The 27,838-nt window shown below is 36.9% G+C and overlaps 1 protein-coding gene across 1 annotated transcript; it reads left to right on the top strand.

Moving 5' to 3' along the window:
- The first annotated feature begins 96 nt into the window (after window positions 1-96).
- On the top strand, window positions 97-27,457 carry LOC135685397 (uncharacterized). The gene is made up of 21 exons (XM_089112665.1): window positions 97-250; window positions 406-480; window positions 2,434-2,605; window positions 4,457-4,697; window positions 6,664-6,907; window positions 7,651-7,893; window positions 9,389-9,746; window positions 10,347-10,559; window positions 11,486-11,730; window positions 12,235-12,360; window positions 13,826-14,054; window positions 15,040-15,210; window positions 16,474-16,681; window positions 17,821-17,891; window positions 19,592-19,713; window positions 20,781-20,963; window positions 21,234-21,407; window positions 22,350-22,640; window positions 23,305-23,478; window positions 24,733-25,128; window positions 25,772-27,457. The coding sequence occupies exons 1-21, from the start codon at window positions 187-189 to the stop codon at window positions 25,960-25,962; spliced, it is 4,191 nt and encodes a 1,396-aa protein (XP_088968791.1). The 5' UTR covers window positions 97-186; the 3' UTR covers window positions 25,963-27,457.
- Window positions 27,458-27,838: the final 381 nt, after the last annotated feature.

The raw sequence follows: 27,838 nt of genomic DNA, 5'->3' as shown, positions 1-27,838 counted from the left end.
CGGACTTACGGTAATAGTTATATTGTTCTAACATTATTATTATTACCGGAAGTGAAAAGGTTCCGGAAGCTGGACTTTTGATTGCAAGGAAGCTTTTGATTGTAAATTTGGCGCAAATGACCTTCAAGTGGATAAAAGGAACTAGCCGGGTTTATTGAAGGTTGGACGTATCTAGCTGAATTCAAGATGGACAGGAAACTTCTATTGGCTATTACTCTCTTGCTGGCAATAACAAAGGACAGTGCGCAAGGTTTGAAAGTTTGAATTATGTCTTCATTTTAAAATCAAACATCGTTTACCGAGTCGGTTAGTTAAATTTACACAAAATTTGAGACTGCTTTAGTATGAATATAACAAATGTGTCATTTCGCTTTTTTTAACTTCCAGCCTTGCGCATATTTCTAGGTTTCTTAGATGACAAAACACTGCTTACATTCGTTGATCGTCAAAAATACAACAACCTGGTACTTGAAAGAACTTGTAAGTTTCAATAATGTTTCAATTGTTGCTGTGAATAGAACCTAGCTTTTGTATGTACAATGCCTGCCAAAAGTCTTGGAACACTGACATCAATTCCCAAGGTCAAAATCAATCATCCCCCTCTCCCCTACAGAACAATGTTGGTTTACTATCAAACGGGTTAGGATTTTAGGAAGCACTTTCTTTTGCGCTTCTTTTATGATATTTTTCGAAATTATCAACATTGTTTTAGGGGTAAGGGGGCGGTAGTAGCAATTTTTTTCATGAAAGGAATGAAAGATATCAAATGCAGCGTAAATTGCTGGGTGTTCCAAATACCTTTGGCAGGCATTGTGGGTTAGTGTAAAGTGGAGTTTAATCAGGATAGAAATGGGGAGCGCAGCTTTGATAGGTTTTGTTATATATACACTGAAATATATTTGCAGTTAGCCTCGTAGTTTGGTTATAGCCCCCTGCCCTCAAGTTCGCAATATGGCCCGTGGTTCCTTCTTCTTGGTATCTAGGAACTAATTCAGTTTACTTCCACTTCCGGAAGCAAATGTAACCGCAATACCACGAAAAAATTACAATACAAAGAGCGAGAAGGCGATAGTAACGATATAAAGCCAGTTATTTTTCAACTTCAAGAAACAGCTGAACTATCCATGTGCTGGACACAGAAATTCAAAATCAATGGCTCAAGTATAGAGAATCCTTCTTTTCTATGCAATGGAAACTGTTCTTGACGTTTGCATTAGCTTTAAGACCTCAGTGCAACATGCCAAGCAAAAAACTCTTATATATTGTGATTGACAGTTCAGAATCTGTTCTTAAAACGAAAATCAATTGATATGTTAGCTTTGTTGGGGAGATGAGATCTCACTCCTATTGTTTGAGACAAAAGGCTTAATGATTTGTTCGAGCCAATCAATGTCGTGGGGCAGGGACGCATGCGTATTCTAACGAGTTATCCCTACAAAATCCCGGGCCATCCTTGACACCACCCAAAGCCAGGGAACAACGACGAGAACTCGCAAACACAGAAATTTTAGCAACTTGAACAAGTTTCATCAATTTCTGAGAAGTTTTACGCATATTTTTTAAGGACGTATTTTCGTTTATTTTTCATTTAGGGTTTCCTCAGACCTTATTTGTAGATGTAGTTAAACGGGAAGATCAAAACTCGAAGCTTTCCGCCTTAAAAGTTTGAATAAATGAATTGAAGGTACGTTTTCTGTTGTTTTGTTCGATAAAAGTGCCTTGGCCTGGCTCTAGTGTGGGAGGTCAGTTCAAATCAGGATGTTGTTTACATCGAATGTCTAATCTACGTGAACAATTAGGCCGCGTCCGCCAAAACTCCAAATTATAAAAGTTTCTCAGCTTTTTCAATTTGGGGAGGGTTGTTTCCCAACTTTCGAAAAATTGAGCCTACCGTTACTTATAACCTGTTTCTTATAAAAAAAATGAGTGTATTAATCTTTGGGCAAAGTTATCCGTAGAAGCAAAATAAAATGATCTTGATAGAAGCAGACTGATCATAAAGCTACTTCAAAGTATGTAACCAGTATATCATGACTCGCAAAATGGAAGAAAGGAGTCGAGTTTCTTTGTTCAGAAAGCCGCGAATAGGGTACAGAGCTCATTTAATTTCAATTTCATTTATTTTTATTTCATATTTTTCACTATCAATCAATCCTACCTACAATTCTTAGCAATAAAGTTAGTAAAAGTTAAATTCTTAACTCAACTTTTTGAGAGAGATTACACAACTTCAAAGAAAAAAGGACGGAAAGGTCGTTACTTGAAAATGGCATAAAAGAACGGAAACAAATCATATCAAAGTACTTTTCTTCCGGCACTTTCGGAGTGTAAACGTTGGATTATGTCCAAAAGTAAACAGAAAATTTATGTCCTTTGATTAAGATTATTTTCTATATGATTAAGAATATTCACGCAAGAACATCGCCGTTTTAGCTGGTTCGCCGGCCATTTCTCTCTCACTGCAAACGCAAAATGTCAGAAGACGAGAGCGTCGGCAAACAATTGGAAGCATTCACCATGATAACCCTGTTGTTACTGATTTGTCTGCATCGCAGCATTGTCAAGGGATTTACCTGCGATGGAAAAGGCCTCCTCTACCTGTCAGGTAAGCTGTAAAATTTTTATTTTCTAACAGGCTACTGGATCAATGTACTTTGATTTGGCGTTAATTTCTTATTCGGGGTAAAACATCAACAAAAGAATTCCATCAGTTTGAATAGTATAGCTCCCTCAGCAGACATTGCCACACTGCTCGACCTGATAGTCATAAATAAGCATGTTTAATAGTCATAAATTAGCATGATTAATTACTTCAAGTAAAGGGTTAGGGTTAGGTTAAGGGTTAGGGTTAGGGTTAGGGTTAGGTTTAGGGTAAACTAATTACGTCATCAGGTCGAGCAGTATGGAAACTAGACAGCTCCCATCGAATCAGGTCTTGAGACTTCATTCCCTCATCACAGGAAGCAACGTTGAGCATCGGCACAAGTTGCTTCACCTATCCCATACAAAAACCTAACTTTTGATATAGCTTAATAGACTCAAGTACAAGCAGCTTAAAGTTCTGGGCAGAAAATGGACAAGAAAGGTTCACTTTTTTTACCAGTGAGCCGATGCACCAGTCCTACCTTAGATACCAAAGACATGATATATTAAATTGGTTTTAGTTGGCTTTAATATAGCTAGTAGTGTACGTTTATCAACTTGAAAGAAAGTAAAGAAAAAAATGAGAGGAGAAGAGAAAACATGACTTAATTAAGAGCCAAGTCTTTCCTAAACAAAAAAACAACAGGAAATTTGAATGAACCATGTGATGTAAATAGGCCCTAACTCCTTATAGAACAATAGAATTAACAAGGAGTTGAAGAAATACACTACTCTTGATATCAAAGGGGAGGGAGGGGCGGGGGAAGAGAACAACGTGGAAACATCATACCAAAGAAGCACAATAAGCCCGACCAAAAACAATTAAATACACGTTTCTGAGTCAAAGGACCCACACTTCTCTGCAGAAGCCCAAACTACAGAAATCCTTCTCTATTATTCCCAATGGCATCAAAGAACCTAATGGCATCATAAGGACTTAAATACGAAATGAAAGCATGATAATTGACAACCAAATGAGAATAATACAAATAAGTTGAAAATAAAAACCCCTAGTGAAATCAAACATCTCTCGAGAGATTATCTCTGATAAACTTTCATTTGATCAGCATTTTCTGAATAGAGAGGATGTTCAACAGGGGAAAAAAACATCTATTATACAAGCATGGCAATGCAGGATGTCTCTCGTGTCGTGGATATTTGTGATATTGTGTGCTTTTATCTCCTTACTGTGATTGAAGATTCTTTGAAGCTCAATTTTACAAAAGGAAGGGTTAGAAATTTTAGAATCTGGCGGCACAAATACTCTCCTGTAATCCCTGTAAGTCTCGCTGTACATGAACCCCGGTAGCAGACCAGCTGGGACTGGGCTAGGCCAATCAAGAATGAGATAACCTCAGACGGTCGAACCTGTAACCAGACGGAGAATGTGAATATTCCTCATCAACTCACATTTAAATTGTCATTGTCTGTTTTTTTAATTTTTTTAACACCTTTGAAAAGCTGAGCTTATCCCCGGACAAGTAATGCTTTCTGCTGGCCTATGTTTTTTGGCAGATTCCTACTTCAAATTTCTGGTTGTATGAAATTTCTCCTCTTGGTGGTATGAAACTTTTTTCAGTCCAACTATTAAGTTCTTCTCAGAAGAACCTCAAAGGCTAAAGCAGGCAAAAAATTGAAGCTGAAGTATATTGATATACATGCCTTACAATACATTTTATTGTTTCTGCAAGAAGAGTGTTTTAGAACATGGGTTATTTTGTTCTCAAACACTTTCATTAGAAACACTTCACCGAATTGAGAATGAACATAAACATCATTTTCATGACTGTTCTTACTTTCCTTATGTTTCTAGCGCACGTAACGACTACACGAATTCGGAGTTTCGACATTATAATGTATACCGTAGCTCGCGTTATTTCACGAACGTAAACGAAATGACTCCATATGCTTCTGGGAAGGAGCACTTAGAGCTTCGCGACTTCTTAAAAGTTCAGTGGATGGATAAAGACCCAATCACAAATGACCATGTTTGGTATGCTGTTACCATAGTCACGAGGGATGGTAAAGAAAACAAGGAAATAACTCCAGCAAAGGTTTGCCTGAAATTGAATAAATCTTCCGATATCTGTTTTGAATTTGCATTTGTGTCCCGATAGGTAAAAACATGCGAAAAGTAAATTAACGAGGCTCTGCGAAAAGCAAAATATCTGTTAAATTACATATACCTATAGGTTGGTAATTACATCTAACTATTGCGTTTCCTATGTTGGGTGAAAAGTTTTGAAGATTAGGTCAGAATCTTGTCCGATTCAAACTCTGTTAAACTCTGTACTTGTTAATATTTTTTATTGACCATACGATCAAATTGTCTTGGTTTTGTGTATCGTATGCAAAAATAGAATAATAAGCAAAAACATCTAGACTTGTATACGGGTTTCAATACTAATGCACTTGTTCCCTTTGTGTATGCAAGGTCGATTTGTTATATAAACCAAGAAGGAAGGAGCAGTAATTAAAACGGTGAAGGAGCTAACAGCTCGATTATGCAGTACTGAATAATTTTCGACAGCTAGGCTTGTATGACTCGATATATCAGCTTGTTGGGAGCGCTTTCTCCTAATAACCTCCTCAAATCCTGTTCTATTTTGCCCTGCTCTGAAATGTTAGAATGCTCTGAAAAGTTATTTTATTTAGCCAACATAGTCCATGAGCAGGGACGAAAACAAGTTGCTAATTTTGGGGGGGCGTGGAAGTATGAAAATTCCAACTTTAAGTGATAAATTTTCCATTCGACCAGTAGATCTGTTGTACCTACCAAATTGATATTTGTAAATAGCTCGAACACCATAGTTCTATTTTCTTTATAATTACCAAATCTTTACTCAATAATTAGCCTAAAGCATAAAAGCCTAAATCTCTAAATTTTGATTAACATGAAACAAACATTAAACATACTGTAAGAAGTAAAGCAACATTTAAGCAAAACCAGTATTAGATATACTTAATGATTAGTAGTATTCTTTCAGATCAATTGATCAATTTTATCTAAAATACATTTTTTCACGATATAGAAGCACCAAGAATTTGGGCCTTTTATTTTCGTTCTTGATCGAAGAAAACTACCTTTAAACTTTTCAGAGGGCCAAATGCCTTTTCATTCTTTACAATTGAAATGATGATTTGAGAACAAACTTGTGCATATGCCTGATTCGAAAGATGAAATACTCTTCTTTGATCAAATACTTCTACTGCAGTTTTTGCAATGTGTTCTTGCTTCACAGCAGTTTTGTCATAGGAATTTATGATAAGGACTCAAGGACATTAACAAATAACAGGGGGAGTTTAGCATAAACTCGTTTTTTATAAGAAGCGTTGAGAATTTTTAGTACTGAAAGATTCTTAATCTTTTATTGAATTAACTACTCGTAGTTTCTAAAAAAATTCCCACTCTAATATTTTCTGATCAATGCGGGTATTATTATTCCAAACTGTAAGTTTCAAGTTTCTTCGCCGTAAGTTCACCTTGCCTGTTCGTAATTTGATTCAACTCCCGTCAGAAAGAAAGAAAAAGAAAACGGGGCAAGTGTGCAATTTGGATCCAGTGGAGACGGGATTCACAATAGAAAACGATTGGATGGGTCAGCTTCAGCCTGTGAATTTTAATGTTTAGAATTTTTATATTTAAAATAAAAAAACTTCTTAAAATATAAAATTCACAAGTTTGGTCTTAAGAAAAAAATTCCAAGTCAACCGTTACGTTTTCCAACTGTAACTGGATTTTCCAAACTTTGGGGGGGCGTTACGCCCCCCACGCCCCCCTATTATTTACGTGCCTGTCCATGAGCCTAATCCGGAGACTCCAAGGCCCCTGACCACGATTTTCAAACGTCAAATCCTAGGCTCATAACCTGGATTCCTGTTAGTTTGTTTGGCATGAGTAGAAAATTCTTCTCTCTTCTTTCTTACCCTTATCTATATTATACATTGTGAATCTGATAGGCTTTCAGGGGGTGTATTCGATCATTTCCTTGTATTCAAAGTCTTTTTTATTTTTCATAGACAATGTACATCGGAGCTTTTGGTGGATCAACATTCAGAATACCAATAACTCCTGGTGTTTTGAAAGGCATCACAAAGAATCATGCTTCTCTGTTCAACCCCACAAGAAATGAATATTTCATTGCATGGGATGTGGACACCAACCGCGATCAGAAGCCTGATCGTATATACACTGCAAGACTGAGTCCTTCTGGTTTAATAGTGGGAAGAAACATCCTCGATGTCACAGTTAATTTGCCTTCAGGTATCAGCTCTGCTATTTGTGGTGCTTAATTACAAAGGCATCCAGTTTTATTTGGCAAAGGGGGGGTTAGGAAAGTACTGAAGTTATGGAGGTGCTATTTTTGGCTTCTATCTTTTTAAGTAGGAAGAGTCACCCATTTAACTATTAAGGTTTGAGCTAGTTTGCACTGGCATTATCCAAAGATACAAAGAGCTGTACTAGCTTGAGCTTAGAAAAATAGCCTTTCTCAGGCACACAGTGCCAGGAAGGGGGCTTAACAGATGCCCTTATTTCTATGCCAAGGTTCAAATGGGCAACAGGGTTCTAAAAGAGGAAAGCATAACCTCTCAGCGTTACAAATTAACTATCAAAAAATGTTCCATCTTTGCCGGAGGCTCAAATGCATGAGGTTTTAATGGCTGATATTGTAGGAATATTGTAATAATGTTTACAAAGTTAAACAAAATGTTAGTTTTTCGGTAAAATATATATGGGTATGGAGGGAGATGGAGGGGTAATGCGTATCGTAGGGCTATGAATCTTTTCTTCTCTGCATGTTTTTGTCGTTTTACTGGCCTTGTTATCAAGCGTGTGTATATTATAAGTGACTCTAACGAAGAGAATCATATTCTTTTAAAAAAAAGAGTGGTATAATAATGACATCATAAAATTTGCCAAAATGGTCTATCTCTTCTGCCTGTATAATCTCTTGATTTAATATGGCTATGTTTTATAATATTTTCTTTTATCTCGCTTGTTATCAGCTGTTCAAGGATGGCCTACCGTTGCATATAACCCGATCACGAACGAGTATCTGGTAGCATTCCAAGTCAAAAAACCTGGATTCTTCAGTGGAAAGCCAGTTATTGTGGCGCAGAGAATAAGAGCAACTTCTTTGGTAAGAGCCACAAACCCAAGTCTTCTGCTGAATGCAAATGAAAACAGATTGGGAAGTCTCATCCAGACATCTGTTATAAATCCTCAGTTACTTTTTAATCCAGTGAACAGTAAGTACAAATATCAAAACTATTTCGAATTTTCTTCGGATTCTATTTCAATTGCATCTTTCCCGCTCCTCATTCTTAGAAGCTCTCTTCAGTTTTATATATTGCAGAGACCTTTGATCAATCCAGGCACTTACATAGTTTAATATAGGGTTGACAAGTTGGTCTAAAGATAGCATCATGTTGATTTACAAAATTTCAAATTTTTACTACGAGACTGATCCGTAATCGAGGTAGAACCATAATAGAGGGGGAACCAAAACAGAAGCAGAACCATAATAGCGTAAAGAGACTTCTTACTTTTCCGATTAGAAATATTTGAAGGCTGACCAAAAGATGAACAGATTTGCCATTCAGTTGCTAGCCACTGCTTTTTCCAGCTACCAGCTACCAGCTATCCCACTTCTTGAAAGCGTACCTGCCTCCATAGCGCCCTGCAATTTTTGGTAGCAGATACTTGTTTTAGTTGAATCCGGTTAGGTTGTACCCGGACTTTCATAAAGTCGGACTGAATTTCAATTCCCATTGGCTTTTCCTACCTTATTCAAGGTAGGGAAATGATATCGACAAGGAGAACAATTTTACAAGAGAAACAGTAGCCTCCTCTCTGATCCGTATCAAAATCGTATCATATTTTTACACGATTTTACTAAATTACGAAATATTATATAACGAAATATTACTAAATTTATCATTTCTTTTATATTCATATATATGCTGGTAAAGTTTTCCATAAATATGACCAAAATTTGAGGAAATTTGCAGAAGTTTTGCAAAGATTTTTCCAAATTTTCATACTAAATCAAGGAAAATCTTAAAAACGGCTAAGATTCACATACCAAACTATACCCTTTATGTAAAGTATAGGTGAAGCACTAACAGAGTAATTAAATTTCACATTGTGACAATTAGCCCTTTTTTAAAAAAAACCATGGAAACAAATTTTGATCATTTTGCTTTGAAATCACCAAATGTTTATGTGATCTATAATCTATGAAACGAAATGTTATGTTGTCTGGTTTAAAGTGGTCAGGTGTCCTGCTACCACTGAAGGATGCTTTTACTTCTAGCATGTGATTCCCCTAGCCTTCCATTTCCCAAAATGAGCTCACCCATCTCTCAATTCGGAAGGGTTGCTGTTGTAAGGGCACAGATGTGAAAAAGGTTCAACAATACTCTATTAATGGAAACGAAACCCTTATTGTTAGAATGCTGCAGAGCCGAGATTTTGAACTCTGGCGGATGATTTGACTGGGATTACTACATTACACCATATTCAAAGTAGTGGTGTGCCATTTAGCAGTAACAAAATCATTTTGAGGCTCATTTACAATGGTAAGACTATGTCCACCTCTAATTCCAAAGTTTCATGTTTTGGGCCCACTGTGTGCCTATTCGTTAAAAAATACCCTTATGATCTCGAATCTCAGAAAGAATGTTGTTCTTAATTTTTTAAGAGTTTTTAAAGTTTCAGTTATATCAAACCTTTACATTTTAGACGGATATGTCTTGTTAGCAGAAGTGATTGGTTTAGATGCCAGACATTCAATTGGGATGCTGATCAGCGACTCACAAGCCAAAGGAATACATTCGTCAAAGATCTATGAAACATATGCTGTATCCGGTCGTGTCTTTTACGACTCTCAAAGAAAAGAGCTTTACATTGTCGCCCTTGTACCAAACAAAGCTATTAACCAGAACAGCGAAGTAAGGCCCAAGCTCCCGTATGCGTTATTGGTAACTAAACGAAATGCAACCGGCGGTCTGTTGGGAGCAGCCCCTGCATTTGCTTTAGCTGGTGAAACGAATCTTTTGACACCATCTATCACAGGCTTTTATGATCCAGAAAGAGATAGGTAATCTTTGATTGTTAATCATGTCATCTTCATTTTCGACTTTTTAATCCTGCCAAATTAAAAACTGGCTTTCTTGAGTGAGGTAATGGCACTCAGAGGTGGCGCCAGAAATCTTCCGACAGCGGGGTTGGAGCTTCCAACAGGGGGGCTAAAATTTCTAAAATAAGCAGTTATCGTACGTTATTTTGTCAAATTTGCTCCGACAATATTCTAAAATTTCCTCCGATGGGGGGGGGGCTAGATGCTTGCGACGAAGGGGCTGTACCCCCTAACCCTCCACTGGCGCCACCACTGCTAGCACTATTCCCAAAGTAAGCCAGAAATATGTAAGATCATACTTATAGTTAACCTAGGAAATATTTATCTCTTGAAATCTATTAAAAAAATGTTCCTTACTTTAAAATAGTAGCCTGCTTATCTTCAAAATTCATCAACATGCAACAATCAACTGCTGCAAAAACGAGGATCAAGGAGTCTTTCATACACAGCTTGCTGCCTTCCATTATCCTTTGTAGAGCTTTTCGGTTGCTGCTCATCCCTTGCCTCACGGTGTGTATCATATGAACGGACAAGTAAATAAGGACAACTTTTCTCTCGCAGGTTAATGTTGTTTTGGAGTGATATCGTGAAAGGCAAACGGATAATCAAGACATCAAGAGTTTTTCTTAGTGGCCAGGTGAGGGCTGTAGAGTTTTTGGATAATCATGAGGAGCACGTGTGCCCTGTACCTGTGAGTGTACAAAATCCCTTTGCTGCACCCCTGCCAACATCTTCAGGGCAAATTCTCGTCTGGGAACAGTACCAATCGGGAAGGTGAGCATTCTTGTGAGTTTTTCTTACATCTGTCAACTTGGTGTCGTTTATTCAAGCATTTCTTTTACGGTAGCCCTACCTCTGCTGTATCTGTATAGACCCATCTTTTTTGACATTCATTTAATAGTTAAATCTTTGAAAGACTCGATCAGGAAAACTAGAAGCTAAAGTAAAGCTATTCTCAATTTGTGTTTTATAAAAATTTATGGCTTCCGAATAGATCTATATGGTTTTATTTGTCTGAAGAGGCTTACAAAGCCAAACCAGAAGAAATGATGCCTTGGGTACAATGAAGATAGTAACCAATCTCTTCACTGAGCCATTTGGCTCAATAAAATGGTCGTTGCTCCTGATGCTGCAAACTGGCGTTTGATATCAACCAAGTGCAGGATTCACTATTAGGTAGCACCCTTGTGGAAAAAATGTCCTCCTCTCAACCTTGAATTACTGAAACTATAACTCATACTGGCAGTGTCATAATAATGGGGGAAACAAGGGACAACATGCCCTCCAAGTTTTTCAAGTGCTCTTTCAGGGAAATGAAACGCTACTTTTAAGGTCAAATCTTTACAGTCCTTCTCTTTTTCAGAGCTTCTAGGTGACTGAATACCATAATGAATCCCCTTCTAGAGACCATTGCCCTAGGTTTTAAATGCTATCTCAGGCATGGCGGAGCAGTGGAGGCTGGGGGTTGGGGCTTTAGCCATACTTCTTGCTAAAATGCACAATATTACGAGAAGAACCATGAGTAAAGACTCTTTTTATTCGGTTTTTGCCCCCTTTTTATAAGACCTCCCACTTTTCTCAACGCCCTGCAGTGCCTGTATCTACTCCCCTGAATGCTGGAACGAAAACTTTAGTCTAACAATATTAAAGCAAGACCGTTTGTATTTGCAATGTCAAAGCAAAACCGTTTGTACTTACAGGACTAAGCTTGGCAGCAATCTGGCCAAAGAGGAAGCCTTCCAGTTTCAAGGCAGAATGCAAAAGGGGCCTATAGCTGTCACCAACTCGCAAGGCAATCAAGTATTGGTCACCTGGAAAGAGGTAATAAAAGCGGGACAAGTGAATATATTTGGGAGAATACTAAAACCTGTCTCACATCGGTGTGCATTTTGCTCTGCTCCAAATGTGTGCAAGCGAGAAAATGTCTGCGTTCTTCCGCATAAAGGTTTGTAAATTATCAAACGACGCATATATAGAGCTAATTTTCATTTTAATTTTCATTTTAACAATGAGGTTCTGAATAACGAATGGAATATTCTTATCACTTGATGTAATATCATTTTCTGTATATGGAATACTCGTTTCAACTTAATTCAACTAAAGACGAATTCATCAAGCTTGTTTGTATGTCAAATATCATCAAATACCATATGCCATGGCGTGAAAGAAGAAAATATTGAATTGAGCGCTCCAAAAAAGTTTCCAGAAGTAGCTCGAGCCCCCAAGCCAAAATCCTTCGAAAACTCAATTCAGCTGGATGTTCATTATTTTGAACTTTAAAGTAAAGGCAGCAGTACAGCCTTTTGTAAATTAGGCTTATGGACATTCTTCTTTTAAAATTATGCGGCGCCTAATCAACGCTAGCTATGCTCTGAAAATTGTCGAACTAATTTTCTTTATATTTCAACACACCTGCATAGATATTTTGTATACCTTTGCCTTTTTACAGCAAAAAATCCGTGCTCCAAGAATAATGGTGGATGTTCCCAGGTTTGCTTGAAATCCTACGAAGGAGCAAGATGCTCTTGCCGCGATGGATTCCAATTAGCTAGTGACAAGCAAGCATGCGTTAAAGGTAAAATGTTTTGTATTGCTTTTCTGCCTTCAAAGTCAAAAGCAGAGATAAACACCATTAATCAAAAGCATGTGATCCTGACCCCCAACTTGACGTAGAGGTCTCCACATTAACGTAAGGGCTCTGAAACACAAGCTAATGCTTTCGAAATTCCTTGCCTTCCTGAAACAAACTATGTAAGATATACAGGAACAAAGCAATACGACGACGAGAATCCAAAACTATGTAACCCTCCTTCCGGTACCATGCTATTTCTGTAATTATGTTGATTATTAAGTGCTCTAGTATCAAAGTAACTTTTCTCCTCATTTTTTCGCAACAAATTGGGATGATCTGTTAAGTATTGATTCTTGAAGGTTGATGACCCTACCACTAAAAATTACGATAGAATACTACATTGCCATGGTCTGTTTTGCATTTAGGATTTGCAAAGTTCTTATAGAGCCAAAACTACTCCAATTTTACCATCATGCCTTTGGTGTGTCACCTTTTAAGAGCGGGTAATCCTATTCTCGAACCCGAGCCAGGAGTTTTTGCTACCAAAGACCAAATGCAGGCTTTCTCGCGTTTCCTCTTTCCTGCAACTTTGTAAAATTATTCTAAATAACTTGTTGGTACTGCAAAATTTGAAGATGACACGAAATAGCGAAATTTTTATATCCAGATATTGATCGAAAGTAACGTGAGAGGAAAAGGACGCGTTTGATTGGTTCTTTGTCTTTTACCAATCAGCGACCTCTTATTGTTCTCAATCTAGGGGGTCAGTCAGTGGCACGAAATAGCGGAAACATAGCATACTTGACCGATAATGACCGATAGTAAGCTGGAAATTTATATCCAGATATTGATCGAAAGAAACGTGAAAGGAAAAGGACGCGTTTGATTGGTTCTTTGTCTTTTACCAATCAGCGACCTCTTATTGTTCTCAATCTAGGGGGTCAGTCAGTGGCACGAAATAGCGGAAACATAGCATACTTGACCGATAATGACCGATAGTAAGCTGGAAATTTATATCCAGATATTGATCGAAAGAAACGTGAAAGGAAAAGGACGCGTTTGATTGGTTCTTTGTCTTTTACCAATCAGCGACCTCTTATTGTTCTCAATATAGGGGGTCAGTCAGTGGCACGAAATAGCGGAAACATAGCATACTTGACCGATAATGACAAATAGTAAGCTGAAAATTTATATCCAGATATTGATCGAAAGAAACGTGAAAGGAAAAGGACGCGTTTGATTGGTTCTTTGTCTTTTACCAATCAGCGACCTCTTATTGTTCTCAATCTAAGGGGTCAGTCAGTGGCACGAAATAGCGGAAACATAGCATACTTGACCGATAATGACCGATAGTAAGCTGAAAATTTATATCCAGATATTGATCGAAAAAAACGTGAAAGGAAAAGGGCGCGTTTGATTGGTTCTTTGTCTTTTACCAATCAGCGACCTCTTATTGTTCTCAATCTAGGGAGTCAGTCAGTAGCGTTTACAATCCTGGCGTCATCAAAACAGACAATTTGGAAAGCAAGCGTAATGAATGATGGAAGATTGAAAATTGACCGTTTACCATTCAGTGGTTTAAATATAGTTGCTCTCCATCTGGACAAGAAACAGGATACCCTCTATTGGAGTGATGTTGACAATTCGGTTATTTCGAGAGCCAAGATGGATGGAACGGGAAAGGAGATCTTTATGGGGTAAGATGGTTTAAGTTATATATATCAATGTGGGAAATCTCCTTTAGCATTGAAGACAATTTCATAACATGGAATGTGTGACACACTTTTCACCCTATCTTTTCTTTTCATTAACTTATAGATCATCATTTAGAAGTAAGTTTTACCTGGTTTAGAACAAAAGATTCTAATCATGGGGCGCAGGGGGCGCGATTTTGCTTTTTATCACGTGACCCTATGACGTACATTGTGATAACTCGGAATTTTCCTGTAATTGATAGAGAGTTTACAAAACACGACGCGACAGGTCCAGACGAACTGAATTCGTTTACAAGCGTGTTGTAAACGTTAATATTACACTGTATACCAGTAGCAGCAATAACAAATTATCACAATCTACGTCACGGTGTCACGTGATTCTTTTCCCGACATAATTTGAAAAGGGTTTTTAAGTAGGAAAATGAAATCAGAAAGGAAAAATATTTTAACAACACTCTCATACAGCATTTTACTATAAGTTAAAATTAAAAAAAAATTTGGCGCCAAAAGCGTGTCACTTGTCCTTTAACCAATGATTGTTCAGAATGAGCTGAGTTAGTGTAGAGATGGAAGGGGCGAGGAGGAGGCGCCTATCTAAAGCCTGAAGCAACCTGTCCAAGGTAGGTCAGTATCAGAGAAAATAAATTTCCAGACGTTTTTTCTTGTAAGGATTTTATTTTGATGACGTCTTCAGTAAATCGTGCTTTAAAAGCAGTCGACCTGATACTTGAGTAGCTTAAGGCACCTGTTTTAAAGGTTTTCTCTCTTTCATGATTCTCAGGGCAGAGACGATGAAGACACCATGTTAACGTTTTTATACTTATATTTGCACTATTTACATAAGCCCTTTTATCGACATACCGGTATATTTTTATTTGACATATCCACGTGAGTTTCTCCTAACCACTCCACTGGCCTACGCTTACGTCTTATGGTATCTCAAATACGGTTGATTACTTTCCTGTAGTAATGTAAGGGCAGACGGAATTGTCGTCGATGAAGACAACGGCAAAGTATTTTGGACGGACTTTTTAAATAAAAGAATTGAGGTAGCTGATACGAATAAGCAGAACAGAATGGTTCTTGTGTCAAGTGGGGTTGAGCAGCCAAGAGCAATCGCTATGTGCAAACTGAATGGGTGAGTGATTGTTTCATTTTTTGTTTAAAGCAAAAAATATGGAGGGCTGTGTTGAAGAAATGCCAACGAGCCACTGCAAAGACTTCAGTCAATCTTTCTGCTGGGAGTCCCTTCTAAGAATATCATAGTTATCTTCACAAACTTTTGTCTTAAATTTGCGCTCGTTGTGCACCTTCGTTAGCGTTTTAGAGATAAGAGTAGACATTTGCCAATCAGCTTTTCAGGAGAATCTACTAGCTCGTGTAAATTAGACCAAACTAACTCAATACTACAAAATGAAGTTAACTATTTAAAACTAAGTTAAACATTCATCGACATTAATTCGATTCGCAAATTCGTTTTAAAGAAATTTCAGCATTTTGTTTGATTTTTGACTTTAGATTTCGCTTAAGGACTAGAATTTTAGTCTTCGTGGAACTTTTATGACGCTAGGGCTCTCGGTAACAATGGTAAATCCCGATCTAGGCTAAAACGAGTTGTTAAATGTAGTTTGGAGTAATAATTCACAACGAGGCTGTAAGTTGAATTGGTGTATAGACTAATAGACTATGTTGAAATTCTATTCAAGATTATCTAGATTAAGTATGCCAGATTGTGCATTCAAATTTGGTCTAGATTTTTCAGGGATTTTGAAGAATTCGATCCACGTATAGGCAATGCACGCCAACATGCTTTCATTCTACCCGTATCAACTCAAGTGTCTTATCACACTCCTGTTAAATTCGAGGCGTTCAGGCTTCTCCAATCAATGCTTTTTTCGGATCTACGTCCTTGGGATCTATAACCCCCTGACCCATATTAGTTCACGTGACTAGTAAGTTGCCTTAGGTTATCCTTCGGGATTTGACGTTGTAAAGTATTCACTTGCCTCGGTTTGAATAGTCAAAATTTGGAACTAGCAAGTTAAACAGCCTCAACATCTTTCATTTGGTTGTAGACATGGTACACGTTTGATTCCTTTTAGAATTTTCGGCTGATGAATCTGGTTACACTGTAACCTTTTGTAACCAGTTCTTCTTGTTTTAGTTTAAAATGTAATGTTTTGTTGTATTATATTAAGGGCCATTTCGACCTATATATATCTGCTACTAGAAAAATGTATCCAATTGCTTATGCTTACGTCATGTATAGAGAAAGCCATTTCTGTCTATATGCTATTTTTAAAAAACGCTATAAAAACATATCTGACCACATTAAAAACACATTTGGTTCTAAATGCGTGTTCTGTTAAAAGTCTATCAGTATATCCGTATTGTCTTGCAGGGCCACTCATATCTACTGGACTGAATGGGGATCCCAGGCTAAGATTGAAAGAATCCAGTTGGATAGCACATTAAAGAAAGTTATAAACAGGCGTGTGATTGTGTCGTATGGCCTAGCTTGGCCAAATGGATTGACTGCTGATTGCAACAAAAATATGCTTTACTGGGCAGATGCACAATACGACAAGATAGAGACGTCGGATTTATCGGTAAGAACTGTCTGCAATAAAAGTTAATTCTACTCGGGCTGGGAAAGAGTGATCCCCATGAATATACGGCGACTGATTTTTAGCAGCCATTCGGTGTTTTTCTCTGTCACTTTGATATTCCGGAGTGCCAAGAAGACTTTCTTTAGGTTTGACTTAAAGCAGCACAAAGCCTCCAAGGGAATGAGACGACTTTTGGAAATTAATGCTCGGTAGGAAGGTCTTACCGTTTTAGCAGGGATAAGGCTGGTAGGAATAAAGCCTGCAAGTTATTGGCACCCTTGCTTGGATTTTCTCCTAGGCTTCTAGGATTCCTTGGGACTACAATTGAATCAGTAAAGCCCTGTAACAAATCATCTATTGAAAGTCAAATTTCATAAGCGTATGTAAACAACTTTGAATGAAAATTATTATTTTCTTATCTGATAACGGATCAACTGAAATTATATCTCTAGAAAAATGTTTAGTAAATTGGAGGGGCGAAGCTAAAGGGAAATGTGGGGGGGTGCAGATCCCCAAATGGCGTTCCTACCCATGACGGTTGACAATAATCCAACGTGGCCATGCATTTCCAGTGAAATCTTCAACCGTTTCAAAATAAACAGACATTTTTCAACAGGAATGGAGCAAATGCATGGATGAAGTTTAAAACATTGGAACAATCATTGATAAACTTAGCATCTTAAATTTTCTACATTTGCCCATAAGCTCAAAGTTAGAGAGTGCGATAACCCCTCCCGTAACCTCATTCGTCTACCCCTCTTGGTTAATGGCGATGTGATGATTTCAAATAGGATATAACCAAATTTCAGTCTTAATGAAACAGTGCAAACATTTTGATAACTTATCAACATACACCTATTCTTGTATATGTAAGAAGGGTCTCAACATCGAGCACTCCACTTACCTTATGCTGTGGAAAAATCAGCATTTGTTGTTTCTTAAGAGTTTCTTAGTTCTAATGCCACTAATTTTATCATTAAGCAAATGTATTTTTTGTGTAAACCAGCCCATGGAAATTCATCGATTGCAAGTCACGTAGTCTCATTTTTTTTTTCATACTAGTGCTCGTTTCTTATAGCAAGTTTATTTTACCCTGAGTACAGAATTCCGTTTTAATAGAGAATTTGTTTTTCAAATAGGGAAACAACAGGCAAACGTTGGCTGGCGCGTTAGTGCAACACCCTTTCTCTGTCGCAGTATTTGAGAACAAGTAAGAGAAATCACATGACATTAACCTAAGAGAAATCACTAATGCTAAAAGAAAGTTAACAATGCGAAATTCTATTTTTATTATTATTATTATTATTATTCATCCAAAGAACAAAATTCTGTTATACCACCGATATGTGCTATCCAAAATTTCCTAGAACCTGACCATCGCTGATTTAAGCAAGACATGGGTGACAGAGAATCTAGACAATGTTGTTTCAAGCTTTGTTAGACAATGGCTCGAGCTGCCAATAAGTGCTTCACTAAGTAGCCTCGTCATTCCAAAATCGAAGTTTGGCATCAATCTCATTCTTCCATCTACCAAGTTCTTACAATGCCAAACAGTTATCCGCAACTCTTTAAGACTGTCCCCAAACCAAGAGATTCGCTCTTTATGGAAAGACTCTAGCACTGGTACAAACATACAATATGACGTTTATCACAACACCAAACAAGTTCTCAAATCCATCCAAAGTGATCACGAAAACCGCATTGAAAACGTTCTTACATCTCAAGGATTTATTATCTCGTGCATCTTAAAATTTGCTTCTAAGGGAACTAATCAACTTTGGTCTAGTGTCCAGCAAAAGTTACCAAAAAACATTTACAACTTTACCATCAAATACCTAAACAACACTCTTGCCACTAAGAAAAACCTCTGCAAATGGTCAATTACTCAGTCATCTGCCTGCTCTTTCTGTCTCCAATCAGAATCATTACAGCACATAGTCTCTAGCTGCAAGAATTATCTTGCACATGGTAGGAATACCTGGAGACATGATTCTGTACTTCTATATTTGGCTAAAACCCTTTCAACACCTAGAAACAGCTCACTTTACGCCGACCTGCCTTCATTTCTATCACCTTCTTTAATCACAGGCGACTCCTATCGACCAGATCTTGTCTTCGTAACTGAAGATCGAATCCTTTACATGCTAGAGCTTACTGTTGGGTTCGAAAGCAACATCGACGAAAACAGTACTCGAAAAGCTAGGAAATATAGCGATCTTATCAAGGAACTGAGCCCTGCCTATAAACGTGTTACCTTTGTTAACCTTTCTATGAGTGCCCTTGGCATTCTGGGAACCTCATCTACTCCTCTCTCTGACATGCTACACCAACTTAATTTTGACTCAAATCAAACTAAATCCATCTTGATGAAACTCATGAACATTTCTATCCGCTGCACCTACTATATCTTCTGTCGTCGAAACAAACCATGGCTAAGCCCCGAACTAATCGACTTTTAAATATTGTAATGCAGATAAGCCAATTATATGATGCCTGTAAAAGCGAGTCGTATAATTGTAAATTTAAAATGTATTCAATGAAAATGAGATGTTTAAAAAAAAATTATTATTATTGAATCAATTTTCAAGCAAGGTCATGTAATGTCTTGTATATTGCAAAAGTTATGAATGTTCTCTTTCAGTTCTCCATTTGAAAATGAAAAACATTCAGCAATAAAAGTAGTTGCTAAAACTTTTGTGAAAAACGCTTCATTTTATTAACAGTTTGCTTTGCCTCAGCAACTGCTTTTGTTTTGACTTTGGTTCTAGATATGCAAAAGAATTATTCAAAATGTTATCAAAATTTAAAATGCTTCCATTCTGTTCGTGAATTTTTGAAAACCACTGGATTTTTATGCCATAGATCATAATGTGGTCATGAAAGAATACATTAAAATTTTTCTTATTTAAGCCTCTATTGGTCAGACTGGGATGGATCTATCTATAGTGTGGACAAAACAACTGGCTTGGGTAAAGAAGATATTCTTTCGACAATAGAGCGACCGACTGGTATTTTCATCATGAAAGGAAAAGGTATATTATAGCTTTTTACGGTAGTGGGTACTGTATTCCAGTGCCGGAGGCTGTAATTTAGATCTTGATTGGGATTGTAGATCTTGATTTGGATTGTAGATCTTGCTTTGGATTGTAGATCTTGATTTGGATTGTAGATCTTGCTTTGGATTGTAGAACTTGGTTTGGATTGTAGATCTTGCTTTGGATTGTAGATCTTGCTTTGGATTGTAGATCTTGCTTTGGATTGTAGATCTTGCTTTGGATTGTAGATCTTGCTTTGGATTGTAGATCTTGCTTTGGATTGTAGATCTTGCTTTGGATTGTAGATCTTGCTTTGGATTGTAGATCTTGCTTTGGATTGTAGATCTTGCTTTGGATTGTAGATCTTGCTTTGGATTGTAGATCTTGCTTTGGATTGTAGATCTTGCTTTGGATTGTAGATCTTGCTTTGGATTGTAGATCTTGCTTTGGATTGTAGATCTTGATTTGGATTGTAGATCTGGATTTGGATTGTAGATCTTGCTTTGGATTGTAGATCTTGCTTTGGATTGTAGATCTTGCTTTGGATTGTAGATCTTGCTTTGGATTGTAGATTTTGATTGGGATTGCACAGAAAGGCATTTCCATCATCGAACAGGCTGCCAGATGCTTGAAGCCGAGAGCTCCTCTCTCCTCTCTGTATTTATAATGACAACTTTGCTTCAGTGTATTCGTGGTCCTTTCTGTCCTTTTCCTTCATTTAGCCCTTTAATTTAGCCCCTTTCAAGGTTTTTGTATGAAACTGACTAATTGTATGAAAATTATCGTTCTATTTATTTAGATTATGTACACTTCATAGTAGACAGTTAATCAAAATATGAAAATGGCTTTGAAAAAAGCAAAAATTTGAGTAAATATCTCCTTTGAAAAGTTTCAGACGAAAAGCTTTAGTTTACTCAAATGTTTTCAAATTTTGTACCACCAAAAGATTGTTAATTAAAAATCGAGATGGAATTAAAATTAGTTATCTTTCTAGAAATAGATATAGTTTTATAACAGATCCTAAATTGCTCTTGCTTGCTACAATTTTCCTTATTGTTTTTTAGTCAAGAGTACGAAGTCCTGCAAGGACCCTGGTGTGCCTGCAAATGCAATAAGGACAGGGGATGACTTCACTGAGAACGCTATCTTGAATTTCAAATGCAAAGAGAACTACAACCTTGTCGGAGAGTCACAAATCAGATGCAAAAGCGATGGCCAATGGACAGACAGGACACCCTTTTGCATTGGTAAGGCAAAGGGGAAAATATTCTGCTTCAGAAACTTAGAGAGGGAGGGGCATTTATTGTTGGAGCCTTCTGATACTTGGAAGCTTTTATAAATCTATAACAAATATTATAATAACAGAAGGGAGAAGTGCTACTTGTGAATTTTAGATACTAAAAGCCAGTTACAAAGTATAAATACTTTAAACTCTAAATATGTAGCTACTTAAGTCTAGGCAATCGAACGTTTTTCGTGTCAACTAAACGCTTTGACGTCATTTCTGTCTTTTATAGAATCGAGATGTTCAGATCCTCCAAAACCAGTTGGTGGAAATCGCGTTGTGACTGGATCACTAGTGGGAGATGCTGTTGTTTACACTTGTAACCCTGGCTATAAGTTAGTGGGTAATCAAGTCAGAAGGTGCCAGTCAGGAGGAAAATGGAGTGGAAGACAACCCGAATGCATGAGTATGTATAAATCTATAATATTCGTTGTTTAAACTGTACCAGATTGTTGGTACAAAATGTTTACAACAGGTACAAATTGGCTTTTGGAAAGATATTGGTCCTTTGTTTCAGGTCTCCATTACCAGATTTTGTCCGTGAGCCGATTATTCTCTACACTAGGAAAATCATGCTAAACTTTAATGCTCAAAGCAAATTTGTCAATATTAAAACTTTCTTATTTATAGGCATACGTAGTCCAAAGACTTTTGAGGCCATGGTAACAGTGACTTTGTGTTTCTTTCATGAATTATCTATTATTGACTTTCTATTTTCAAACAATCTTTTGGTGGTACAAAACTTGAAAATGGCTTTGAAAAAAGCAAACACTTTGAAAAAAGCAAACACTTTAGTTTACTAAATGTTTGCTTTTTTCAAAGCCACTTTCTTTATTCAAATTTATAGCTTTATACTTTCTGTGTTGGCAAATGTATTTTCTCTTTTCAAAGATAATTATTCTTATTTCGAGAAGCTTTGGTAACGAGTTTTAGATCTTTCATGTTTTTGTACTAATCAGAGTGCTGTAAAACTTCCATTAAAGGATTTCTTGTCATCTAGACAACGGATAAAAGCATTCGTTTAAAGATTCCTTCCTTATGAGCAAAGCTGTGTAGGAATAATCTCAAAGCAGTGCTCCCAACGGAGAGTATTTCTGTTGGCACAAGTATTCTTTACATGCAGGTTCTACGTTCTAGTGTAAATAATGTATGCTGATGAACCAAATTGACCAGGGCTATTATAAACTACACTCCAATTTTATTGTTACCACGGTGACCAGGTCCTTATGACCCTATCCATTCACTGGCTTGGTCGTTGAAAGTGTGACCGCCATATTTTTGTGCACTGTACAATTTACGGAAAATTGACGCACGTCAGATTTTTCATCGAATCTCTTTTATTCAATAGGCAAACCAGTTTTCATAGAAGAGCCTCAAAACCAAACAATACCGGTTGGAAAAGCTGCCGTTTTACAATGCAGTGCAAGTGGAGGTGGTGATTTGGAGACCAAGTGGTTAAAAGACGGGGAGCCATTCCTAGTCAAAGATAAAGAATCTAGAATCTTGGCGTTGGGAAAAGCCATCTTCATTAAGAATGCCCGCTTTTCAGATTCCGGTATATTTACGTGCGTGGTGTCGAATGCAGCCGGACAAATTACGTCAAGTGCAAAGTTAAGAGTGTTGGGTGAAAAAATACCAGGTAATGCTCTTAACTATTCTTTCTAAGAATTTGTTAACTTGTTTACAGATAATAATCTACCTTATGACGTCACTTGAGCCGATACTCACTCATGCAAGAGGAAATTTTTGGTCCCTGTTTTATTTTGCTTGATGTCATCACAACATCTATTCGTCAAAGCAATTTTTTAAAATGACATGAAATTGGGTTCTATAAGAAGATGTTTTGACGAAAAAAGTAATTTAAAAATCGTTTGAAGCTCATTTTGCACTAGGTAGAAGGAAATGCTCCGGTTGTTGAGAAGGGAAAGGATCACTGAATCAAAGTGCTCATGCGCTTCCCAGGTCTCTGCGGGGAATATAATGTTTAGAGAGGACAACCTCATAAATTTGTTGTGCGTTCTATTCATTTTTAGTATCAATCAAAGACTTACAAGGCTGAACTATATTTTTAATTTACTATCTAAAATGTTGTTTACACAAGAAGAAAATTCAAATTGCTTTTAGAGCTTTTTTACTTACAAATTTTCATCATGTTTTATAATTCCACCTAAGAAAATAACCACACAAAGTTTTCTTCCACAAAAATATTCAGAAGTAATCTCCAGTGCATAGAACACGGCAGATTCGCCCTGAAAGAAAACTTAATGATGAAGCAGATTTAAGTTTAGATTTTTTTCGTACAGAGTGTGGTATCCCCAAGTTCACAACGAGGCAGCGCATTGCTGGAGGACGAATCGCTGGAGCTGGTACTCACCCATGGATAGCGATGTTCTGGAGCAAGACGAGTAAGAAAGTAATCTGTGGCGGGTCACTTATCGCAAGAAAATGGGTTCTTACTGCTGCACATTGTTTTGTCGGTGAGTTTTTTTAACAAACAGTTATGATAAGGCTGCTAATATCACGTTCAGATGTTGTTATTTCCCCTCAATATTTTAAATGGTGTCGCAACGCTACGGGATCATACCTTGTGTCATACGGAGCCATTACATATGATATGGAGCTTGTTTTAGACAGATTCTACAATCGATTTTTTATCTATATACAAGTGGCAAGGTTGAAATTTACATAGCCATTTCGTGACAACGAGGTCCCACCATTTTTCTATTGGCTATGGTTACATATGTTTTTAACAAGGTACAATGTATTAAGTTAGTTTAAAAGTTTTTTCAACGATTTATAGACAACATTGATGTATTCAAGACAATATTTCTTAAATTAAAGACAATATCTTATTTATTATTTAACAGAGAATAGCCATGCTATGTTGATCTGTTAACATCCGTTATTAGTATTATATATAATTATTATTGTTATTATTATTACTTAAGGTCATTTTAAGTAACGCATAGGAACGTGGGCTCCAAATCATTCATTCATTCATGTAAAAAGTACATTCACGTTTTTCCAAATATTGCCTGAATACATCAAATCATAGGATATGTATATCCCTCGTTCTATATCATAGATTCTTCCTTATGATTTTTCCTGAGCTTCAATTCAATCGGCTTTGATTGTGCAAAGTGCTATTTCAAACCTGTACAGTATTTCACACCTCCACTTAGCAAAATCGCTTAAAATGGTTTTGTGGCCCAAATTTTGACATGTACTCGAAATTAAATGACAGTAAACTTGCTTTTTTTAAAAAACTAGCTATAACAAGCAAGTAATTGACAATCTGAAAAAATTAAGAAACTCTAGTACACGAAATATGAAAAAACAATTGAAGCCAGCAAAATAAATCAATCAACATCATTTGCTGGTTGTCATAAAACGTTAGACACAGAGAATAAAAACATACTTCTCTCTCATACTTCTAAATACAGCATTAGAAAACAGTCCCCAACAAGTTTCTGTTGGAAAATTGCCTAGCATGAAAAAATATGCTCAAATGTAAAAATTTGCTTGAAGAAGCTCAAATGTTAAAACTTGTTTGATTTGATTTTTTATTTTTAATTATTTATACAATACATTCAGTAATGAAAAAATAATAACTGATTTACAGTGTGACATGATGCCCCTAGATGTAACCAGTAAAAGTAGGAAATTTCATGTACAAAAAGTATTCTTTTAAAAAAGCCTAAGGTTATTCATATTGTATCTCTTTTTTAAAGGCCTGCTTAAAAGAAAAGATCTTGATGTAAAATTTGGCAAAACAAGAGTCAGGAATGAAGCACATGAGCAGATTCGATCCATCAGAATGCTTTACACTCACCCTCGTTTTGATCATCCAACGTTTGATTCAGACCTCGCTCTGGTCGAGCTTGATAAACCAGTTATAATAACTGATTACGTCATACCGATTTGCTTACCTTATGATGACAGTGACTTCAAGCTACTAAAACCAGGAGAAGAAGCAATGATTGCTGGCTGGGGAAGTAAGGATAAAAAGCGCGAAGATAAACTCAAGACAACAAAACGATTGCGAGAGGTGAAGATACCTTTGGTTGATCATGGGCGTTGTAATAGCGCCATGTCACATCCGTTGACCGCCAACATGTTTTGTGCAGGTAAGATGAAAGCTCTTGCTTCCTACTTGAAACTGCCCTTTCTCCCATCCCCCCACGATCAATTGTTCAAAGTCTTAGGCATCCCATCTTGACACTCAAAGGTGTTATGAAATGGCTTCTGTGTAACTATATCCCGCAAATATCATTTCATTTTCAATTGGACAACAAATAACATGCACCAATGCAATTTTTGTTGGGGAGACGAGCCAGCATCTGTCTGAAAGGCTGTTAGCTTTTCAAAACTTGTTGTTTTTATGTTGTTGTTTTCACACCGCATAATATATAATAAGTACCAAAAAATCCGGTGCCAAAAGTTTCGGTGGATTAATTGTAGAAAAAATTTCCGTCATATTTCTGAAGATTTAAATGGTCTGGTTGGAACGATCTGAAGATTCTAAAACTACTAAATTACAGTTTCACGAAACATTTTTAGTAGCCTCGTTGATTAGCTGATAAGATCTGCTCTGTTTTGCTAAAATGAGTGAAAGTTTTCAACAGCCTATTTTTTCTTCTTATTTTTATCTAAGGCTTGATATTTTCTTTTACTACCCTTTTTTGGTAAATCATGTTTCGGTATTTTAATAAACTGAGTTTAGTTATTTACAATAACGAGCCGAAATATGAATTGCCGTTTCATTTGTAGGTGATGGTGACAAAGGAGATGCTTGCAAAGGAGACTCTGGAGGACCTTTGACAGTATGGAATGCCAAAACAAAGAAGCACGTTCTTATTGGCGTTGTGAGCTGGGGAGAAGGCTGTGGCAAGAAAGATGCATTTGGCGTTTATGTCAAAGTGTATAACTTCATTGACTGGGTAAATTCAAATATTTCGTGAACTAATGTATTAGGAATGTAGATGCCATGGCGTAGGCATGTCGCCGACTTTAGAGGAAGATTCAATTAGCCTTGACTACAGTCAAGGTTGTTGTATAATTTACACATAAAATTTAGATATTAACCACCGATTTAAATTTCCAACTTAAAAAGTTACCTAATGATAAATATATATCTCTAGAGAAAGAAGAAAAGGACTTGCCTTAAAAAGGTCTGCAATGTCATTTTGATTTAAAAATTCTAATTTCAATTTACAACATATTTTATTATAAACTTGAGCCTGTTGTACTCTGATGACGAGCAGGCAAATATTTTGGGACAGTATGTAACCTTTTTGGCTTGTCAAGCAGATTTGTAAAACATGTCATTCACCAGTCATATCTACGTGCTAAGTATAACGATCTTTCTTGATAAGCCCATCTTGTTATCATTGACTGTTTGATCTGTGATCTGTGATTGTGATTTTATAACAATTTATCAAATTCTTTAACCGAAAGACGCAAGACAAATCTTAAGGCCGATTTCCATTTGACATTTTTTGTGCGTGCGGGCACTGTAAGTAAATGGCTAATTCTAAGAGAACCCTCCCCCCTCAACAACACCCCTGAAATAAAAGTATCCTTAAGTGAAAGTAATAGTTTGTAAAAATCAGCTCCTTTTTTTTCAAGGGCACTTTCAGAGCAATATCGAAATAGAGCCATAATGTGATCTCTAACACCGCTTTTACTTTCTGACTCATTGTATAGCAGGGTTCTTAAGTATTTTGAGTGCCGGTCTAGAAATGCATGAAGATTTTCATCGGGGGCCACTGGGTTCTCAACAAAAAACGGCTCGAAATGAAATTCAGATCTCATACTTACTAGCTAAGTTAGAGGTAAGATAGACAGGCCTATGATTTCGTGTTAGATTCTACATTCATAACATCTATTCAGTGTGGTGCTTATTTTCATGAAATAAATGTTTGAAAGGCGGATGGTAGAAGGTAAAGGGGGAACCAACGATAACATTTAAGGGCATGGTGATGAGTGAATGCTGGAAAGATTGGCTCTATGTGCAATATATGGTGGATTCACAGGCCCAAGGATAACTATCTGGGGGGAGGTTGGACTTAAAAGCCTCAAACTGTAGCATAGTTCAAAAACCAAGACAAAAATTCAATCTTTTACCCGGCAAAAATCTTTAATGTTCCGACAAACAAAGTGTTGGGGGATACTTGAAAATTCGTAATATGCTCCTCGGTCCTTGCATGTTGCCGGATGAATGGAACATTTAGAGACGCCCTTTCGTCTTTGGCAGTGAAAGTTGGTGGAAATCAGCAAATTAGGGACGCCGGAATGATCAAGGGGCAAAATGTGGCGGGCTTGAGTGAAAGGGCATTTGAAAGGGCAATTAATTCCCAGCTACCAACAATTCTTTCGTAACTGTCATTTTCTTTCGATTTTCTGTCGGTATCTTAAAAATCGGCTAAATTTTGGCATAATATTCATTTCATTTTTTTTCGTTTTTTATTCATCAATCAATCCTAAATACAATTCATACACAAAACTCTACAACTAAGATACATTACAACACTAAGAACTAAAAACTAACAACACTAAAAACAAATTAAAAAATTATTCTACATGATTGAATTTAAGATTGACCGATTAAGATGGAGCTCTCTAAGTAGGTAAACTAGAAAGGTAATCGAGAAAGAGCCCCCTAAAAACCAAAAGCAGTACATATTAACCAAGATCCAGATGAACCTCAATGGGATAGATCATATGTGTTTAATTAAAGTTTAGTTTTGTGAATATGAATCAAGAAGGTATCTTTTCAATTTTGAGCGAAAAACCACAGTAGAGCAAGCGACACATAAATAGTGGAAGAGTGTTCCA

The sequence above is a fragment of the Rhopilema esculentum genome, chromosome 15 (genome assembly GCF_057945365.1).
Source record: "Rhopilema esculentum isolate cy_ngs chromosome 15, ASM5794536v1, whole genome shotgun sequence".
In the NCBI taxonomy this organism is placed as follows: Eukaryota; Metazoa; Cnidaria; class Scyphozoa; order Rhizostomeae; family Rhizostomatidae; genus Rhopilema; species Rhopilema esculentum.
This window is presented reverse-complemented; position numbering and strand designations above follow the sequence as displayed.

What these genes read in the sequence shown, in the direction of transcription:
- LOC135685397 (XM_089112665.1), top strand. Translation starts at nt 187, where the DNA reads ATGGACAGGAAACTTCTATTGGCTATTACTCTCTTGCTGGCAATAACA. An exon ending in ACTTTTTAATCCAGTGAACA is followed by an intron (nt 7,894 to 9,388) that starts GTAAGTACAAAT and finishes TTTACATTTTAG; the next exon opens with ACGGATATGTCTTGTTAGCA. An exon ending in AAGACAACCCGAATGCATGA is followed by an intron (nt 21,408 to 22,349) that starts GTATGTATAAAT and finishes TTTATTCAATAG; the next exon opens with GCAAACCAGTTTTCATAGAA.